This window comes from Kogia breviceps, chromosome 8 (assembly GCF_026419965.1).
Source record: "Kogia breviceps isolate mKogBre1 chromosome 8, mKogBre1 haplotype 1, whole genome shotgun sequence".
Classification (NCBI taxonomy): domain Eukaryota; kingdom Metazoa; phylum Chordata; class Mammalia; order Artiodactyla; family Physeteridae; genus Kogia; species Kogia breviceps.
In genome coordinates, this window is record NC_081317.1 from 31183310 (window position 1) to 31200898 (window position 17589).

The window sequence follows — 17589 nt, forward strand, 5'->3', positions numbered from 1 at the left end:
GTGATATACACCCACACACAATGGAATATTACTCAGCCATAAAAAGATTGAAATAATGCCATTTGCAGCAATGTGGATGAACCTAGAGATTATCATACTAAGTGAAGTAAGTCAGAAAGAGAAAGACAAATACTATATGATATCACTTATATGTAGAATCTAAAATATGCCACAAATGAACTTACCTATGAAACAGAAACAGACTCAAAGATATAGACAGCAGACTTGTGGTTGCCAAGGGAGATGGGGGAGGGAAGGATTGGGATTTTGGGATTAGCAGATTCAAGCTATTATATATAGGATGGATAAAAAACAAGGTTCTACTGTATAGCACAGGAAACTACATTCAATATTTTGTGATAAACCATAATGGAAAAGAATGTGAAAAAGTATATACATATGTATACTGAATCACTTTGTTGTATAGCAGAAAATAACACAACATTGTACATCAACTAAACTTCAATAAAATTAAAAAAAACAAACAAACTACTCTTTAGGGGAAAAAATGTCAGCTGAAATTCACCAAAAGGAGCTAAATAATGGCAACATTTTCAAATATTACTCTAGTAGTGTTTTTATTCATCTATTAGTGGGGTGGAGTGGTAGGTAGAATTAAAATTATCTAACTTAGCTCTGTCAGTAAGTTGGTAATTTTAATAATCACCTAGCCTTCTTTAAAACCTTGTATATATGAGCAACCCATAAGGTTACAATGGGAGAAGGCAATGTAAAGTTATGCAAATGATTTAACAAAAGATACATGAATGTCAGGGAAGTTAGGATTACAACCAAACTTAATAGATAAATGTTTAGATTCATCCTTTTCATCAGTAAATTAAAACTATATGAAAAATTGAAACAATCTGTTTATTAATATGTAAAATCAATTGGTTTATTTTGAAACTACCAGTTGTATTTAGTCAGTAATAATGAATGAAAGTAAACACCAATATTAGACTGAATATTAGAGAACATAAAACACAAGTAATAGTGGCTCTCCTTGTTTTCCCCTTTAACTCTCAGTGCTCTTGGCCTCTTTATGATGTCACCTCTCAACATCACTAACTTGAACTCACAGTGCTTAAGTCCTGGCAAATCATAGGTGGGGGAAATGTCTGTACCAAGATTGTAAGTCCTCTTGTCAAATTTTATGTTTTAAAATAACTGAAATGCTCTAGTTAACTTTACATTTATTCTCTTTAATGTAAAGAGATGTTTGTATTATTATTATTATTATGTCACCGACAAACAAGAGAGTGTGTGTTTAGCAGACACTTATGTTCTCAAGCAATATCATAAGTTGTTCTGATCCAAGGCTTAACTAATTCATTCATTTGGGTAAAATATATACATGGCTATGGATAATTCTTTTTCTATGTGATTCTTCATTTTTTTTATCATATTGTATTTTGGATCATATAGAATGAAAGAATTCATGATTGACATTCAGATAACTATCATCTGGAAATGATAGGCCATTTGGAAATTTATAAGAACATTTTTTTTTTGTCACAGTGACAAAGGAGTGCTGCTCAACTGTAGAGAGCATGGGTCAAGGGTGTTAAACCTTTGGTAGTAAGTGGGGCAGCCCAACACAAAGAAGAACAACTAAACACTAATTGTATCCCCTTAAGAAATATTGAGTATGCAAAAGTACTTTGCAATGAAAAACAGACTATGCAGACATGGGAAGTTTGATGATAATAGTGTCCTTATTCTTAATTTATCTTGTGTTAAAGTGAGGTAGGAAAATAAAACCTTTCAATTATGTATACCTTTTTACTGTGAAGACATGGAACAAAGGCAAAGGCATGTAACTCTGAAATATAAAGGAAAGTGTAACTGGGTTTTCTTTGGACACTACTGTTAAAGAAAAGATAAAACACAAATCTTGAAAATAAAACAGGCTTCCCTGTGCCTACCTCATTATAATACAATCACTACTTTAAAGGACAATCTTTAGTAAAATGTTTGACTGTATTTTTCCTGATTATTTTAGATGTTGAGTGACTTGCTCACTATTACACAGTAATCTCTGCTTGGGAATACACCATGACAGAATAACATCATATTGTACTTACTTTAAAATGTTTAAACACAATAAAATATTGATTTCATTACTACTATCATGAGGATTGTATAGCTTTCAAAGAACTTCACCATAATGGTTAAAAACTTATTTTTGTTTTTACGACTATTTCTTTATGTTGTTTTCTACTGTAATCCCCAAACTCTTGTGCTATTGTAGAATAAAAGTGCTGTTGAATTCATAATCAAATGGCCTCATTGTTAGCCAATGAAGCCCACATAAAAATCCTTAATTATCATATTTATCATATTTCCTTAGGCTCAAGTGGCAACTTCCCATTCTCTTAACAGAGAATTTGAGATGCAGAAAATAATTTTCTTCTTGTCTTTCCTCTGAACTCTTCTAACAATGATAGGAACTTAATATTAGACTTACATTTCTGTGCCATGACTACCAACTTTGTACCTGATAAAGAAAATTCTCCTCTTTGAGCTCAGTACGTCCGCCACCCACTTAATCTTCTTTAATACCTTTATTCATTCAAACCGCAACAACCCAACTCAAGAGTTTCACCTCTTCTTGCCTTTGTCTTCAATTCAGGTTGTGTCAGTCAACTCAATCCTTCCATTGTTAATACTGAATAGGTCTAAGACATCTGAGGGAAGTGCAAGAGGTTTGCCCAAAGATTTGGCATCAGATAGGTATCTAAAAATCTGAACTTCAAAAACTTCCAGCATTAGCTTCCAGATCTCATATCCACTGTACATTTTATCTTTCTCTCCCTTGTGCTGCATTAATAAGTCCTCTCTTACTATCTTGGCCTAGGAATTCACCTTGATATAAAACAGGATTTACTGACCTTGGCACTATTGACATTTTAGGGGGGATAACTCTTTATTGGAGTTGAGGACTGGGTGGGGGGCAGGGAGGAATGGGGGTCTGGTGCATTATAAGATGTTTAGTAGCATTTGTGGTTCCCTATGTACTAGATGTCAGTACCAGCAAGTATGTGTGCACACATGCACACACACACACACACATGCACACAACTGTGACAATCAAAAATATCTCAGACATTGCAAAATATCCCCTGGGGGAGGAGATTCAAAATACACTCAGGTTGAGAAACACTGCTCTAGAAAATGTTAGAAAAAGACAGGAAATCTCAAGATACTACACATAGAGCCATCCCTCAGCAAGAAAATAACCATATGGCTCTTGACCTTTGCCTTTACATCGAGACCCCTCTAGCAATACAACAATGACTCAGGCCTCAGTCCGTCCCTGGAAAACTTTCTGCTAACTCTTTTGTGGCCTTATTTACTGTGCATCTGATACAGAATCCCAAAATCCAGAGCCTATTGTTGGATATATTGGGATATATATATATATATATATGAAATAGAATACTGCTCAGCCATAAAAAAGAATAAAATTGTGCCATTTGCAACAACATAGATGGACTTGAAGAGTATTATGTTAAGTGAAATAAGTCACATAGAGAAAGATAAACACTGTATGATATCACTTACATACAGAATCTAAAAAATAAAACTAGTGAATATAACAAAAAAGAAACAGACTCATAGATATAAAGAACAAACTTGTGATTACCTGTGGGGAGGGGCAATAAAGGGGTAGGGGATGAAAAGGTACAAGCTATTATGTATAAATTAAGCTACAAGGATATATTGTACAACACAGGGAATATAGCCAATATTTTATAATACCTATAAATGGAGCATGACCTTTAAAATTGTGAATTACTATATTGTACACCTGTAACTTACATAATATTGTACATCAACTATACTTCAATTTAAAAAAAGACATTAACAAAATGAAACTGGAGGCAATATCACATTATTGAGAGTCCTTACCCTTTGAACTTATTATATATTTTTAAATCATATTCAAACAGAGACACTGTTAAAGAAAAAGGTAAAGGTGGGTGTATTTTGTACTTAAAGTTTTCAGCCTAAAAAAAAAAAATCCCACAAAGTTGGTTAAATGTTTACCCTTTAACAAAATACCTTTTTCTATTGGTAAAATAGAAACAGATTTTTCTCTTAAAAAATGAACTCTCCATGTCTCCCATGTCTCCTACTTTGGATCTCAACTTTTTATTCAGGAAAACCTAAAGCTAGCTTCCCTTTCTAAGTCATGAACATATTACATTCTACAATGCTGACAATGTGTATCTTCTATAAAAAAGTTGATGGACACTGAGACTGATTTTGAAATGTTTAGATGTGTGGACCTGAAGTGAAGGCAGATTTGTGGCTTCTGTGCTCCATTTAATCTTAGTTAAGATGAAGTATTATTGTGTGTGTGTGTGTGTGTGTGTATTCCAAGACCTTAATTCAAAAACTAGGCTTATCACAAAATAACAACCGTTTGACTTAATTGTTGTGTTTCTTCTTCTTTTTAGAGTAAGTAATTAAATTAGACCGTCTTCACACTTTTGAGGGACTTTTTAAAAAGGATAGAAATAAATTTATATTCACATAAAAATAGTTTTCAAATAAAAACCAATAAAACATACACTGAGAGTTCATGTTTTTTTCATAAGAAACTTCAAGAATTGAATCTGAATGCATCCTGGTCTAGAAAATTTCTTGACTGTCCCAGAGAGGCAAGGGGAGAGATGCTGTCACCAGCAGAGCTAGACTTAGGGGAAAGAATGGAAAAATTATCTCTAGTCCTAAAAGATTAAATTGATTTAACTGCTTATTACAAATGTAAATTTATATAGAGAGTGAGAACTATGGTATTTGGATCATTGCTATTTTAGGAGTCCTATAAATTCTTCTAAGTAAAAATAAAACTAAATGTATTGAATTGTCACTAACTCTAACCTAACCAACCTTAAGAAACAAGAATTTTCAACCACACCATTAAGTTACATTTTGCCAGTTTCCAGTCAGTCCATTCTGCCTCTCCCCCACAAACGGCTGCTAAGTTACCATAGAAAATCTTGCCTATTCTTGAAATTAACACAAATTAAATCATAACATATATACTTTTGGGTTTCTGGATTTTTTTCTTTCAGTATAATTTTTTTTTGGAGTCATCCATGTTTCCATGTTGCACACATCAGTAATACATTCCTTTACATGGCTGAGTAGTATTCCATTACATGAATGTACCATATGTAGTTTATCCATTCTCCTGTTGATCACTTTAGTTTTGGATTATTATGGGTTACTTTAGTTTTGGGTTTTTATGAATAAAGTTGCTATAAACATTTTTCCCAAGTTTTTTGGAGATTTCTCTTGGGTAAGCTACTAGTGGAAATGCTGAATCATACATAGAACATGTATATGTTTAACTTTATTTTTAAAAAATCAAGGGACTTCCCTGGTGGTCCAGTGGTTAAAACTTCGCCTTCCAATGCAGGGGGTGCAGGTTCGATCCCTGGTCAGGGAGCTAAGATCCCATATGTCTTGCAGCCAAAAAACCAAAGCATAAAACAGAAGCAATGTTGTAACAAATTCAATAGACTTTAAAAATGGTCCACATCAAAAAAAGAAAACTTAAAGAAAAAGTTTTTTAAAAAATCAAGTGGTATTCCAAAGTGGTTGCACCATTTGTACATCCACCACAGATGCTGAACATGTCAGATGCTCTATATTGTAGCTGATGACTGGTGTCATTAATCCTTAACTTTAGTTATTCTAGTGGGTTTAAGGGTTCTTTTACTTCTAATCAAATATGTGTGTGTGTGTGTGTGTGTGTGTGTGTGTGTGTGTGTGTATTTTTTTTTCCCTTTCATCTTTAATTTCCCTGAGGAATTTGGTTTTTTTTAGTTCTCTTATACAGGTCTCACATATATGTCAATAAAATTATTTTAAAATAATTTTTGTTATTACAAATTATACTATTATATTTTTTTCTTAAATTTATATGCCCAACTTTTATAGTTATAGAAATATAATTAGTTGATATAATTAGACCTTATATCATATGATCTTATTATGTTCAACAAATATCTCTAAATTATTTTTTAGGTGTCATTGGATATTCTACTTACTAAACAATGCCCTCTGTGAATAAAGTCCAATTTTACTTCTTCCTTACCATTTTAATGCTTTTATTGCCTTATGGAACAAAACAGTATCTGGATTACAATGCTGAATGAAGTGAGCATCCATGCCTTGTTTATAGTTTATAGAGGAAAGACAGTCAATATTCCACCATTAATTAATTTGATTTTAATAGTAACTATTGTCAAGACTCATTTTATCTATTTGAGGAAGATGCCTTCTATTCCTAGTTTTCTCGGAGTTTTTAATTATGAATGAATGTTACTCTTTTTCAAAACTTCTTTTGCATATCTTGAGATAATCAGATGAATTTTCTTATATGTTATCTGGAGTGATTACAATGATTAATTCATATATATTAAACCAACTAGTTTACATTGCAGAGAGCAAACCTCAATGATCATGATATGTTAGTCTTTTTATATATTGTTCAGCAAGAAGAATTAATAAATTGTTAAGGAATTTTTGCATCTATGTTAACGCATGGTATTAGTCTATAATATACATTTCTGGTATGTCCTTGAGACATTTTGGTGACAGGGTTATTTATATTGATCTCAAAAATGAGTTTAAATATCTTCCCGCTTCCTCTTGTTTCTGAAAAACTTGTGTAGAGTTGTTAGTATATTCCCTTAAGTTTTTAATTTGATTTATCAGTAAAACTCCATGGGCCCGTGCCTTCTTTTCTGGGAAGGTTTTTGATAGTGAATTAAATTTATTTAATAATTATAGGGCTATTCACATTTTTGTTGTTTCATCTTGTGTCAGTATTGGTAAATAAACTGAGTTTTACAAGGAGCTCATCTTTTTCACTTGAGTTGCTCAGTTTATTATAATAAAGTTGTTGCTGATATTCCTCATTATCCTTTAAAATCTATATAATTACAAAACCTTCATCTCTCCAGATATTGGTAATTTGTGTGTTCTCTCTGCTTTTCTTCATCAGTTTTTCTAAAAGTTAATAAATTTTAATAATCTTTTTCAAAAACAAATTTTGGATTTTTATATTTGCTCTAATTTGGTTTTTTAAATTTTTATTTTATATTGGAGTATAGCTGATTTACAACATTGTGTTAATTTCAGGTGTACAGCAAAGTGATTCAGTTATACATATACATATATCTATTCTTTTTCAAATTCTTATCCCATTTAGGTTATTACAGAATATTGAGCATGTTTCCCTGTGCTATACAGTAGGTCCTTCTTGGTTATCTACTTTTAAATATAGCAGTGTGTATATGTCAATTCCAAACTCCCAATTTATCCATATGCCTCACCTTTCCTTTCTGGTAACCATAAGTTTGTTTACTATGTCTGTGTGTCTGTTTCTGTTTTGTAAATAAGTTCATTTTTATCATTTTTTTTAGATTCCACATATAAGTGATATCATATGATATTTGTCTTTTTCTGTCTGACTTACTTCATTTAGTATGATAATCTCCAGGTCCATGCATGTTCCTGCAAATGGCATAATTTCATTCTTTTTAATGGCTGAGTAATATTCCACTGCATATGTGTACCACATCTTCTTTATCCATTCATCTGTCAATAGACATTTAGGTTGCTTCCATGTCTTGCCTATTATAAACAGTGCTGCAATGAACACTGGGGTGCATGTATCCTTTTGAACCATGTTTTCCTCTAGATATATGCCCAGGAGTGGGACTGTTGGTTCATATGGTAGCTCTATTTTTAGTTTTCTCAGGAACCTCCATACTGTTCTCCATAGTGGCTATACCAATTTATATTCCCTCCAACATGGTAGGAGGGTTCCCTTTTCTCCACACTCTATCCAGCATTTATTGTTTGTAGACTTTTTGATGATGGCCATTCTGACTGGTGTGAGGTGATATACCACTGTAGTTTTGGTTTGCATTTCTCTACTAATTAGTGATGTTGAGCATATTTTCATGTCCCTCTTGGCCATCTGTATGTCTTCTTCAGATAAATGTCTATTTAGGTCTTCTGCCCAATTTTTGATTGGGTTTTTTTTTTTTTTTTTTTGATATTGAGCTGCATGTGCTGTTTGTAAATTTTGGAGATTAATCCCTTCTTGGTCACAATGTTTGCAAATATTTCTCCCATTCTGTGGGTTGTCTTTTCTTTTTGCTTATGGTTTGCTTTATTGTGCAAAAGCTTTTGAGTTTAATTAGGTCCCGTTTGATTCTTTTTATTTCTATTTACATTACTCTAGGAGATGCATTGAAAAAGATATTGCTATGATTTATGTCAAAGAGTGGTTTTTTTGCCTGTGTTTTCCTCTATGAGTTTTATAGTATCCAGTCTTACATTTAGGTTTTTAGTCCATTTTGAGTTTGCTCTTGTGTGTGGTGTTAGAGAATGTTTTAATTTCATTCTTTTACATGTAGCTGTCTAGTTTTCCCAGTACCATTTATTGAAGAGACTGTCTTTTCTCCACTGCATAGTCATGCCCTCCTTTGTCATAGAGTAATTGACCATAGGTGCGTGGGTTTATTTCTGGGCTTTCTATCCTGTTCCATTGACCTACATTTCTGTTTTTGTGCCAGTACTATATTGTTTTGATTACCATAGGTTAGTAGTACAGTCTGAAGTCAGGGAGCCTGATTCCTACAGCTATGTTTTTCTTTCTCAAGATTGATTTTGGGACTTCCCTGGAGGTCCAGTGGTTAAGAAAAGAATCCACACTTCCAATGCAGGGGGCACGGGTTTGATCCCTGGTGGGGGAACTAAGACCCCACATGCCGTGTGGTGTGGCCAAAAAAAAAAAAAAAAAAAAGATTGACTTGGCTATTCAGGGTCTTTTTTGTCTCTATACAAATTAAAAATTGTTTTGTTCTAGTTCTGTGAAAAATGCCACTGGTAATTTGATAGGGATTGCAATGAATCTGCAGATTGCCTTGAGCAATATAGTTATTTTGACAATATTGATTATTCCAGTCCAAGAACATGGAACATCTTTCCATCTGTTTGTGTCATTTTCAGAGTGTAGGTCTTTGGCCTCCTTAGGTAGGTTTATTCCTAGATATTTTATTCTTTTTGATGCTATGGTAAATGGGATTGTTTCTTTAATTTCTCTTTCTGATACTTCATTGTTAGTGTATAGATATGCAACAGATTTCTGTGTATTAATTTTATATCCTGCAACTTTAGCAAATTCATTGATGAGCTCTAGTAGTTTTCTGGTAGCATCTTTAGGAGTTTCTATGTATAGTATCATGTCATCTGCAAAGAGAGACAGTTTTACTTCTTTTCCAATGTGGATTCCATTTATTTCTTTTTCTTCCTCTGATTGCTGTGGCTAGGACTTCCAAATCTATGTTGAGTAAAAATGGTAAGAGTGGACATCCTTGTCCTGTTCCTGATCTTAGAGTAGATGCTTTCAGCTTTTCACCATTGAGTATGATGTTAGCTGTAAGTTTGTAACATATAGCCTTTATTATATTGAGGTGTGTTCCCTCATTGCCCACTTTCTGGAGGGCTTTTATCATAAATGGGTGTTGAATTTTGTCAAAAGCTTTTTCTGCATCTATTGAGATGATCATATGGTTTTTACTTTTCAATTTGTTATTGTAGTGTATCACACTGATTGACTTGAGGATGCTGAAAAATCCTTGCATCCCTGGGATAAATCCCACTTGGTAGTGGTGTATGATCCTTTTAATGCATTGTTGGATTCTGTTTGCTAGTATTTCATTTAGGATTTTTGCGTCTATGTTCATCAGTGTATGGCCTGTAATTTTCTTTTCTTTTCTTTTCTTTTTTTGTGGTATCTTTGTCTGGTTTTGGTATCAGGGCAATGGTGACCTCATAGAATGAGTTTGAGAGTGTTCCTCCCTCTTCAGTTTTTTGGAAGAGTTGAGGATAGGTTTTAGCTCTTCTCTAAATATTTGATAGACTGGCCTGTGAAGCCATCTGGTCCTGTACTTTGTTGAGAGTTTTTAATCACAGTTTCAATTTCAATACTTGTGATCAGTCTGTTCATATTTTCTATTTATTCCTAGTTTAGTCTTGGGAGACTGTACCTTTCTAAGAATGTGTCCATTTCTTCTAGGTCTTCCATTTTATTGGAATATAGTGGCTGTAGTAATCTCTTATGATACTTTGTATTTCTGTGCTGTCAGTTGTAACTTCCTATTTTTCATTTCTAAATTTACTGATTTGACCCCTCTTCCTTTTTTTCTTAATGAGTTTCACTAAAGGTTTATCAATTTTGTTTATCTTCTCAAAGAACCAGTTTTTAGTTTCATTGATCTTTTCTATTGTCTTCTTCATCTCTATTTCATTTATTTCTGCTCTGATCTTTATGATTTCTTTCCTTCTACTAATTTTGGGTTTTGTTTGTTTTTCTTTCTCTAGTTGCTTTAGGTGTAAGGTTAGATTGTTTGAGATTTTTCTTGTTTCCTGAGGTAAGATTGTATTGCTATCAACTTCCCTCTTAGAACTTCTTTTGCTGTGTCCCGTAGGTTTTGCGTCATCATGCTGTCATTGTCATTTGTCTCTAGGTATGTTTTTAAATTTCCTCTTCCATTTCTTCAATGATCCACATTGTTTAGCCTCCACATATCTGTGTTTTTTACAGTTTTTTTTTCTTGTAGTTGGCTTCTAATCTCATAGCCTTGTGCTTGGAAAAGATGCTTGATATGTTTACAATTTTCTTAAATTTACTGAGGCTCACTTTGGGGCCCAGCATGAGATCAGTCCAGGAGAATGTTCCACAGGCATTTGAAAAGAATGTGTATTCTGCTGCTTTTGGATGGAATGCTCTAAAAATATCAATTAAGTGAATCTGGTCTAATGTGTCACTTAAGGCCTGTGTTGCCTTATTTTCTGTCTGGGTGGTCTTTCCACTGATAAAAGTGGGGTTATATTTGCTCTAATTTTGTTTTCTCTTTCACTGATTTTTCTTGCTTAAGCTTTATTATTTTCTCCCTTTAACTTTGACTTTAGTTTGATATTTTCCTAATTTTAAAGCAGAAATTTACAACATTGATTTTAAACTTTTTTCTAATAAAATGCATTAAAGCTATAAAGTTCTCTCTATGTACTGTCTGCAGTATTCCACAATTTTTGTTATAAATTATTGTCCATTTTCTTCTTTTTCATAAGTGTGCATTGTAAATTGTTTGACCGCTGGTTATTTAGAAGGAGATGTTTATGTTTCAAATGTTTATGTACTTTCAATATACTATTGACCCATGAATAACATGGGCTCTAGGGGAGCCAATCCCCACAAAGTCAAAAATCCACACAGAACTTAATAGGTGGCCCTCCAAATCTGCGGTATTACATTCAGGGATTCAACCAACCACAGATCTTGTAGTATGGTAGTATTATTGAAAAATATCCACATATAAGTGGACCCATGAAGTTCAAACCCTTGCTGTTCAAGGGTCAACTGTAATTTTGTTATTGATTTTTAATTCAATTGCTTTATGATCAAAGAATATTCCTCAGAGATTACACATAAATTAATGGACCATGCCTATGTACCACTTTTTAAATCTCAATTTTAATAATATTGTTTCATGACATAGTTCCTCTTTCAGAGCATTTAGAAAAGAGAAGTTCATAACCATGGTTGAAAATCAAAATTTCTTCAGCAGTGTAAAAATGTAGATTGGCTAGGTTTAAACCTAGAGATATAGTAGGGTGAGTAATTTTAATGCATGCCCTCAGTTAAGAAATCACTAGACCAGGTAACTTATTAGTCAACACATCTTGAATTTTATTCAATTAATTCATCCAAATTTTTGTACAGTGGCAAAAATGTGCCAGGTTTTTTACTGGGAACAAAAATTTTAATGAAGGTATCAAGATATTTTTGTACTGCGCTTTATTCTTAATATTTATGTAATGTTAAAATAAGGAAAACACTGTATGAGCATGTGTGTTTTTATGTGTGTGTGTATGCATGTGTGTGTAAGCCCCAAACTCACTCATGATCAACAATGACATTATTTCTGTAATATAATGGGATGATGTATAATAATATTTCTTTAACAGATCTTAATATGTGCCTCCATTACAAATAAATAAGAATTAGATATAAAACTCCCCTTTGTGAGAATAAACATGCTCATATAGTACTAAGACATATGGAAATTTATAAATAGAAAGTACTTTGCAACATAGTTTTATTTCTTATATTTTCCTAGAGAAGAAAAAAAGTCAAAATCCATATCAATTCTTGTGATATACACTGACAAACACACACACACACACACACACATATTCACAGACAGACATGCATGCCATTGAGTGATTTGGATTTTCTTAAATTCTGAGATTATTTTGAGGATCTGATCTCACCTAGGCATAGTGTTTTTAAGATGATGTCTTATAATTCTTACAATGTGTTATAGTTCAATTTTAAGAGAATTTAGAGCATAAAGTGGGGAAAAATTCAATCATGGTGTCACATTAAAAAGCCCATAAATGTCCATATTTCAGATATGCATTTTGGTGATTTTTTAAAATGTTTTTACCCATCTTGTTTTAGTTATGCTGAAGTTTGTGTTAAAAACACATATTTGCTCATTTCTATTTTTCTAGGATGAAGTAATCTTACATAATAATAGAGATCTAAGAATGTAAAATATTTCTCTAGTTGGTCATGGCAAGTGTATGTACAGTAATGATCATTAAATAGAGTGATTTTGTATAAATTAATTAAAACTTTCCCCTCTTATTTTAATAGCCAAAAAATAAACTTTGGGACATATGATAATTACATCCCAGGTAAGAAAGTTCAATTTTTTTAAACAGGTATGATTAATTTTAGGGATAAGTGATAAACAACAACTGTCATGGAGTATTATTAAAAATCAGCTTTTTGGGCTTCCCTGGTGGTGCAGTGGTTGAGAGTCCGCTTGCCGATGCAGGGGACATGGGTTCGTGCCCCGGTCCGGGAAGATCCCACATGCCGTGGAGCGGCTAGGCCCGTGAACCATGGCCACTGAGCCTGCGCGTCTGGAGCCTGCGCTCTGCAACGGGAGAGGCCACAACAGTGAGAGGCCCGTGTACCGCAAAAAAAAAAAAAAAAAAATCAGCTTTTAATTTTCCTAAGCACCTTTCTCATGGGCTCAGTGAATACCTTCTAAAGATATTTTGTCTTAATATCCACAGAAGATTAAGTGAATATGTTCAGCACCATAAGGGTGGACATATTTACAGGTTAGAACCCAAACAGTTAGGTAATCTTACAGTTGAAAGGCAGTGTAGAAAAATGGATAAATAACTCCTTACCTGTGTCAGGAATGTCTTTTGCTACATTGCTGATAGTCTATATCAGACATATAATTGGCAAAAAAATTCATTACTTGACAACGCCTGTCAATCTGATGGTGAAGGACCTCTTATATCAAGTAATCAATTTTCTCTCATATATTAAACTTAAATATATCTTTCATTCTGCATATTTTCTCATTGATCCTGATTCTATCTTTAGGAGACTCACAGGACAAGTCTATTTTCTCTTATATACAGCATTTTTGTACATACTTAAATAGATGAGGATATCTCTCTCACAGGTCTTATTGGTAACCTAAATAGTTTTAACCATTTTATTATAGTTTCCATGTAACTCGACCCTCACAATCACAATTCTGTAGGTACTCTTTATTTATCGATTTTCTTCATTAGTATGCCACCGATGATAATGAAGTTCTTGGGTGTATGACATTTACTCTTGTAGCTTAGAATATGGTTACTAACTAAGGGGATCTTAAGTGTTAGCCTTTATATTCAGTCATATATTTACTGAATATTTTAAATAGGAACTGTGCTAAGTACTTTGGGAGCTACAGAAGTAGTTACCATAATTTCTGTTCTCAGTAGAATTGTGTTCTAACCAAAAGAGTATAAAGCAAAAATCTAGATTGGAAGAGATAGAAAGATTAAAAGGAAACAGTAAAACTGTTTTTTTCCATTTACATTACTGACTATATTAGTTTCACAATGACTATATAATTAACTATAAAACTAGTTAAAATTTTTAAAAATCAAATTTTATTTTCTCATATTAATAGTACAGAATTTCAAACATTACCAAATACATGAAGCCATAATTTGAATCATTTATTTATTAATTTACATATGATTACTTACTGCCATTTTATTTTTTTATTTTTTATTTTTTCTAAACCAAATTTATTATGAATTATTAACCTCTTGACAGTACTTGGGCAATGGGAAAGAATGGGCAAAAGAAACTCACTGCCATTTTAGATCTGATAAAATTCTATTTATTCTGAAGTGTATGCTTAATGTTTTCTTATTTTAGTCAGTGAATTAAGTAAAAAATCATGGAATCAGCAACATTTTGCCCTGATATTTCCCAAACCACCACGGCCAGGAACAAAAAGGAGATCAAAACCTTCCCAACTACAAGACAAAACAGTTCCTGTGAGTATTGAAAAGATCACATAATTTTACTGGTAATAATCTTGTGAAATCATGTATAGCTATATATGTTACAGATCATCATTGACCAATGGGATTTCTGTGATGATGGAAGTATTTTATATCTTTGCATTCCAATTCCAATATGGCTACTGAACACTTGAAATGAGGCTAGTGCAACTGAGCAGTTGAATTTTACATTCAATATGATTCAGTTCACATCTGGCTTTTAAATGTCATATTGTACAGCACAGTTAAAGGTAACTCAATTCTACTACTTGGAGAAAGTAGATATATTTAATTTGCATTTCAGTGTATAAAAATTATTCCCTTATTTCATATTAAATATTTGCTCAGCAATCCCACATTATAGAAAATATGTATCCAAGAAGCACAGAAATCTGGAGATCCTAAGGCTACAGTTAGTACAAACATTCAGAAAATATTCCCCAGTTGGAGAAACCCCCTCATGAGAGTCATGGAGTTACATTATACACTAAGGAAGTTTCAATGCTTTCTCACTTCCTATAATATAGAATTCTGGATTTTGAATATTAGAAGATTAATATTTCCCAATGTTTCTGGAATCATCAAGAAATATGAAAATGTTCCAAGAAAAGTTTTCACAAAATAACGTATCATCAACTCTTGTTTATTTTAGGGAATATATTTAATCAGTAGTTACCTAGGTTTCTTCTGTTTTCTCATCTTTTTAAAATTTTCCTTTCTTTCTTTATTAAATTTATTTTTCCAGCCATTAACATTCTTTCCAAAATTTTCTATTTTTGCAATTAAGCTTTTAAAAATATTTGATTAGGAGTTGAAAACAGAATGTACCATTCTGCTCAAACTAATATCCACTGAATGTTATAGCTTTCATTATTGCAGTTTCCTATCTAATACTCAAATTATAGCTTGTCAGGCAGAGGAGTATTAGGCTTTTACTTTAACCACAGGTAGCATTCTAAATTCCAGAGAGTTTGAATGTGACAACAGAGACCAGGATATGCCTGAACATGAAACTCTTAGATATTAGAGAATAATTAGTTTCTGAGTTAGCACAGAAATGGAAGGTGGGGAAGACATTCCAAGAAATCTCAAGAACACAGAGTAAAAAAACAAAACACAAAAACAAAACCTAAATCTCTCATGATTGTGAAGAGAGGTTCTGATTTGTCATTAGTCAGTGAAGTTCTGTGAGAATTTTAACATAAAATCTTGAGGGAATTATGAAGAGCCTCTAAATTAAAATTAGGCCTTAAATGAGGCATGGCTGTCCTTTAGTACAAAAAAGGAACAAAGTTGAAAAAGCATAATAAACTATGCAATCTACCATTTACCCACTATTTATCAAAATCTAAAATCTTTTCATGGTTGAAGTTAAATGTATTCAATATCTGGTAATAAAGGCTGTGTAACTCACACACAAGTTGTTCATTATTATTCTAACCAATATTTCAGAGATATGATGAAAACAAATTAAGGGGAGCTCACAAACCACCATTATGGATGCACCGTTCTTTAATGAGAATTTCTGAGAGACCATCTGTTTATTTAGCTGCTAGGAGGCAGCCTCTACAGAAACCAGCTCGACACTCCAGGGAGGATGCTAAAGATGTAGCAAAACCTTTATCTCCATCAATAATTAAGAAAAGTAAGGAAGACAAGAAGGACAAATCAGATTCAGAAGCAGAGTCCACAGTTTCAGAGGAAAAACTTAGGAAAGGTTCAAAGAAAGAACCAGGAGCTGAAGAAGAGAAAGCAGATGCAAAGAAAGATGCCAAAATAGAGAAAAACGGTTCAAAGAAGGGCAAGGAGTCAGTTACAGAATCTGAAGATGAAAAAGCAGGTGCAGAAAAAGGTTCTAAAAAATACAAGAAAGGTTCAAAGGAGGACAAAGACTCAGCTACAGAATCAGAAGGTGAAAAAGGAGATGCAAAGAAAGACTCTAAAGAAAATAAGAAAGGGTCAAAGAAGGGCAAGGAGTCTGATACAGAAACAGAAGGTGAAAAAGGAGATGCAAAGAAAGATTCCAAAAAAGATAAGAAAGGTTCAAAGAAGAGCAAGGAGTCCATTACAGAATCAGAAGGTGAAAAAGGAGATGCAAAGAAAGATTCCAAAAAAGATAAGAAAGGTTCAAAGAGCAAGGAGTCCATTACAGAACCAGAAGGTGAAAAGAAAGATGGAAAGAAGGATAAGAAAGGGAACAAGGATTCAAAGAAACCTGGTGTGAAAGGAGATGAATCAAAGGACAAGAAAGATTCAAAGAAGAAGGAGAGTAAAAAAGATAAGAAAAGTGAAAAGAAGCCCAGTGAGGCAGATAGTAAGTCAAAAGATGCTGCCAAGAAAGAAAAGAAAGATGCCAAGAAAGAGAGTGACACAGAATCTGCTGAGTCAAAGAAAGATGCCAAGAAGGAGCAAAAAAAAGATGCCAAGAAGGGCAAGTAGGCCTTGGATGATAATTCAGAAGAGTATTTGATGGAACAATTTTAGTAGTCTGAAACTGAATATATGAAAAGGGGGATTCAAAGAATTAATGAAATAATTTTTTAAAAGGGGGAAAGAAGAACACAAAGATGGGCTCAGAAAACCTTCATTAAAAATATAAGAAAGACATTAAAAGGACTTGGAGGATACTTATGCTAAATTTGGGGATATGAAGAATTCAACGAAAGATCCCTAAGAAAGATTCATAAAGAATATTCAGAAGTTAATGATGTTGAATCTGTGGATACAAAGAAGAAAAAAAAATCAACAAGGGCATCAAAAAATTTCAAGGATGTAGATATTGAAACCATAGATTTAAACAACCTGAAATTGCACCCACAGATTTAAATAAAGAACCATAGGAGTCATGAGAGGAAGTCAAACAAATTTCATAAAGTCTACTTTCAAATAAGTACAAATACAAATTAAAGGTAGCATTCCTCAAAAGAAAGAAAAAAAAAAAAAGAAAAAGAGGAAAAAAATTACTGCTTTTTTGTGAGCCTGTACCATCTCTGAAGTATAAACAGCCACAATCAGGTTGATGGATTTTGAATATTCTGCTTCCAAGACAAGATAAACATACTTGGTAAGTTAGTTTTGTTTTCTTTTAAGTAAAATAAGATTAAAAAACAATTGAACTGA

At 32.9% G+C, this 17589-nt stretch overlaps 1 protein-coding gene across 1 annotated transcript; it reads left to right on the forward strand.

The window, feature by feature from the left end:
* The first annotated feature begins 10536 nt into the window (after positions 1-10536).
* CYLC2 (cylicin 2) lies at positions 10537-16908 on the forward strand. Its single transcript, XM_067041057.1, has 4 exons — positions 10537-10562; positions 12758-12798; positions 14342-14463; positions 15922-16908. The coding sequence occupies exons 1-4, from the start codon at positions 10537-10539 to the stop codon at positions 16906-16908; spliced, it is 1176 nt and encodes a 391-aa protein (XP_066897158.1).
* Positions 16909-17589: the final 681 nt, after the last annotated feature.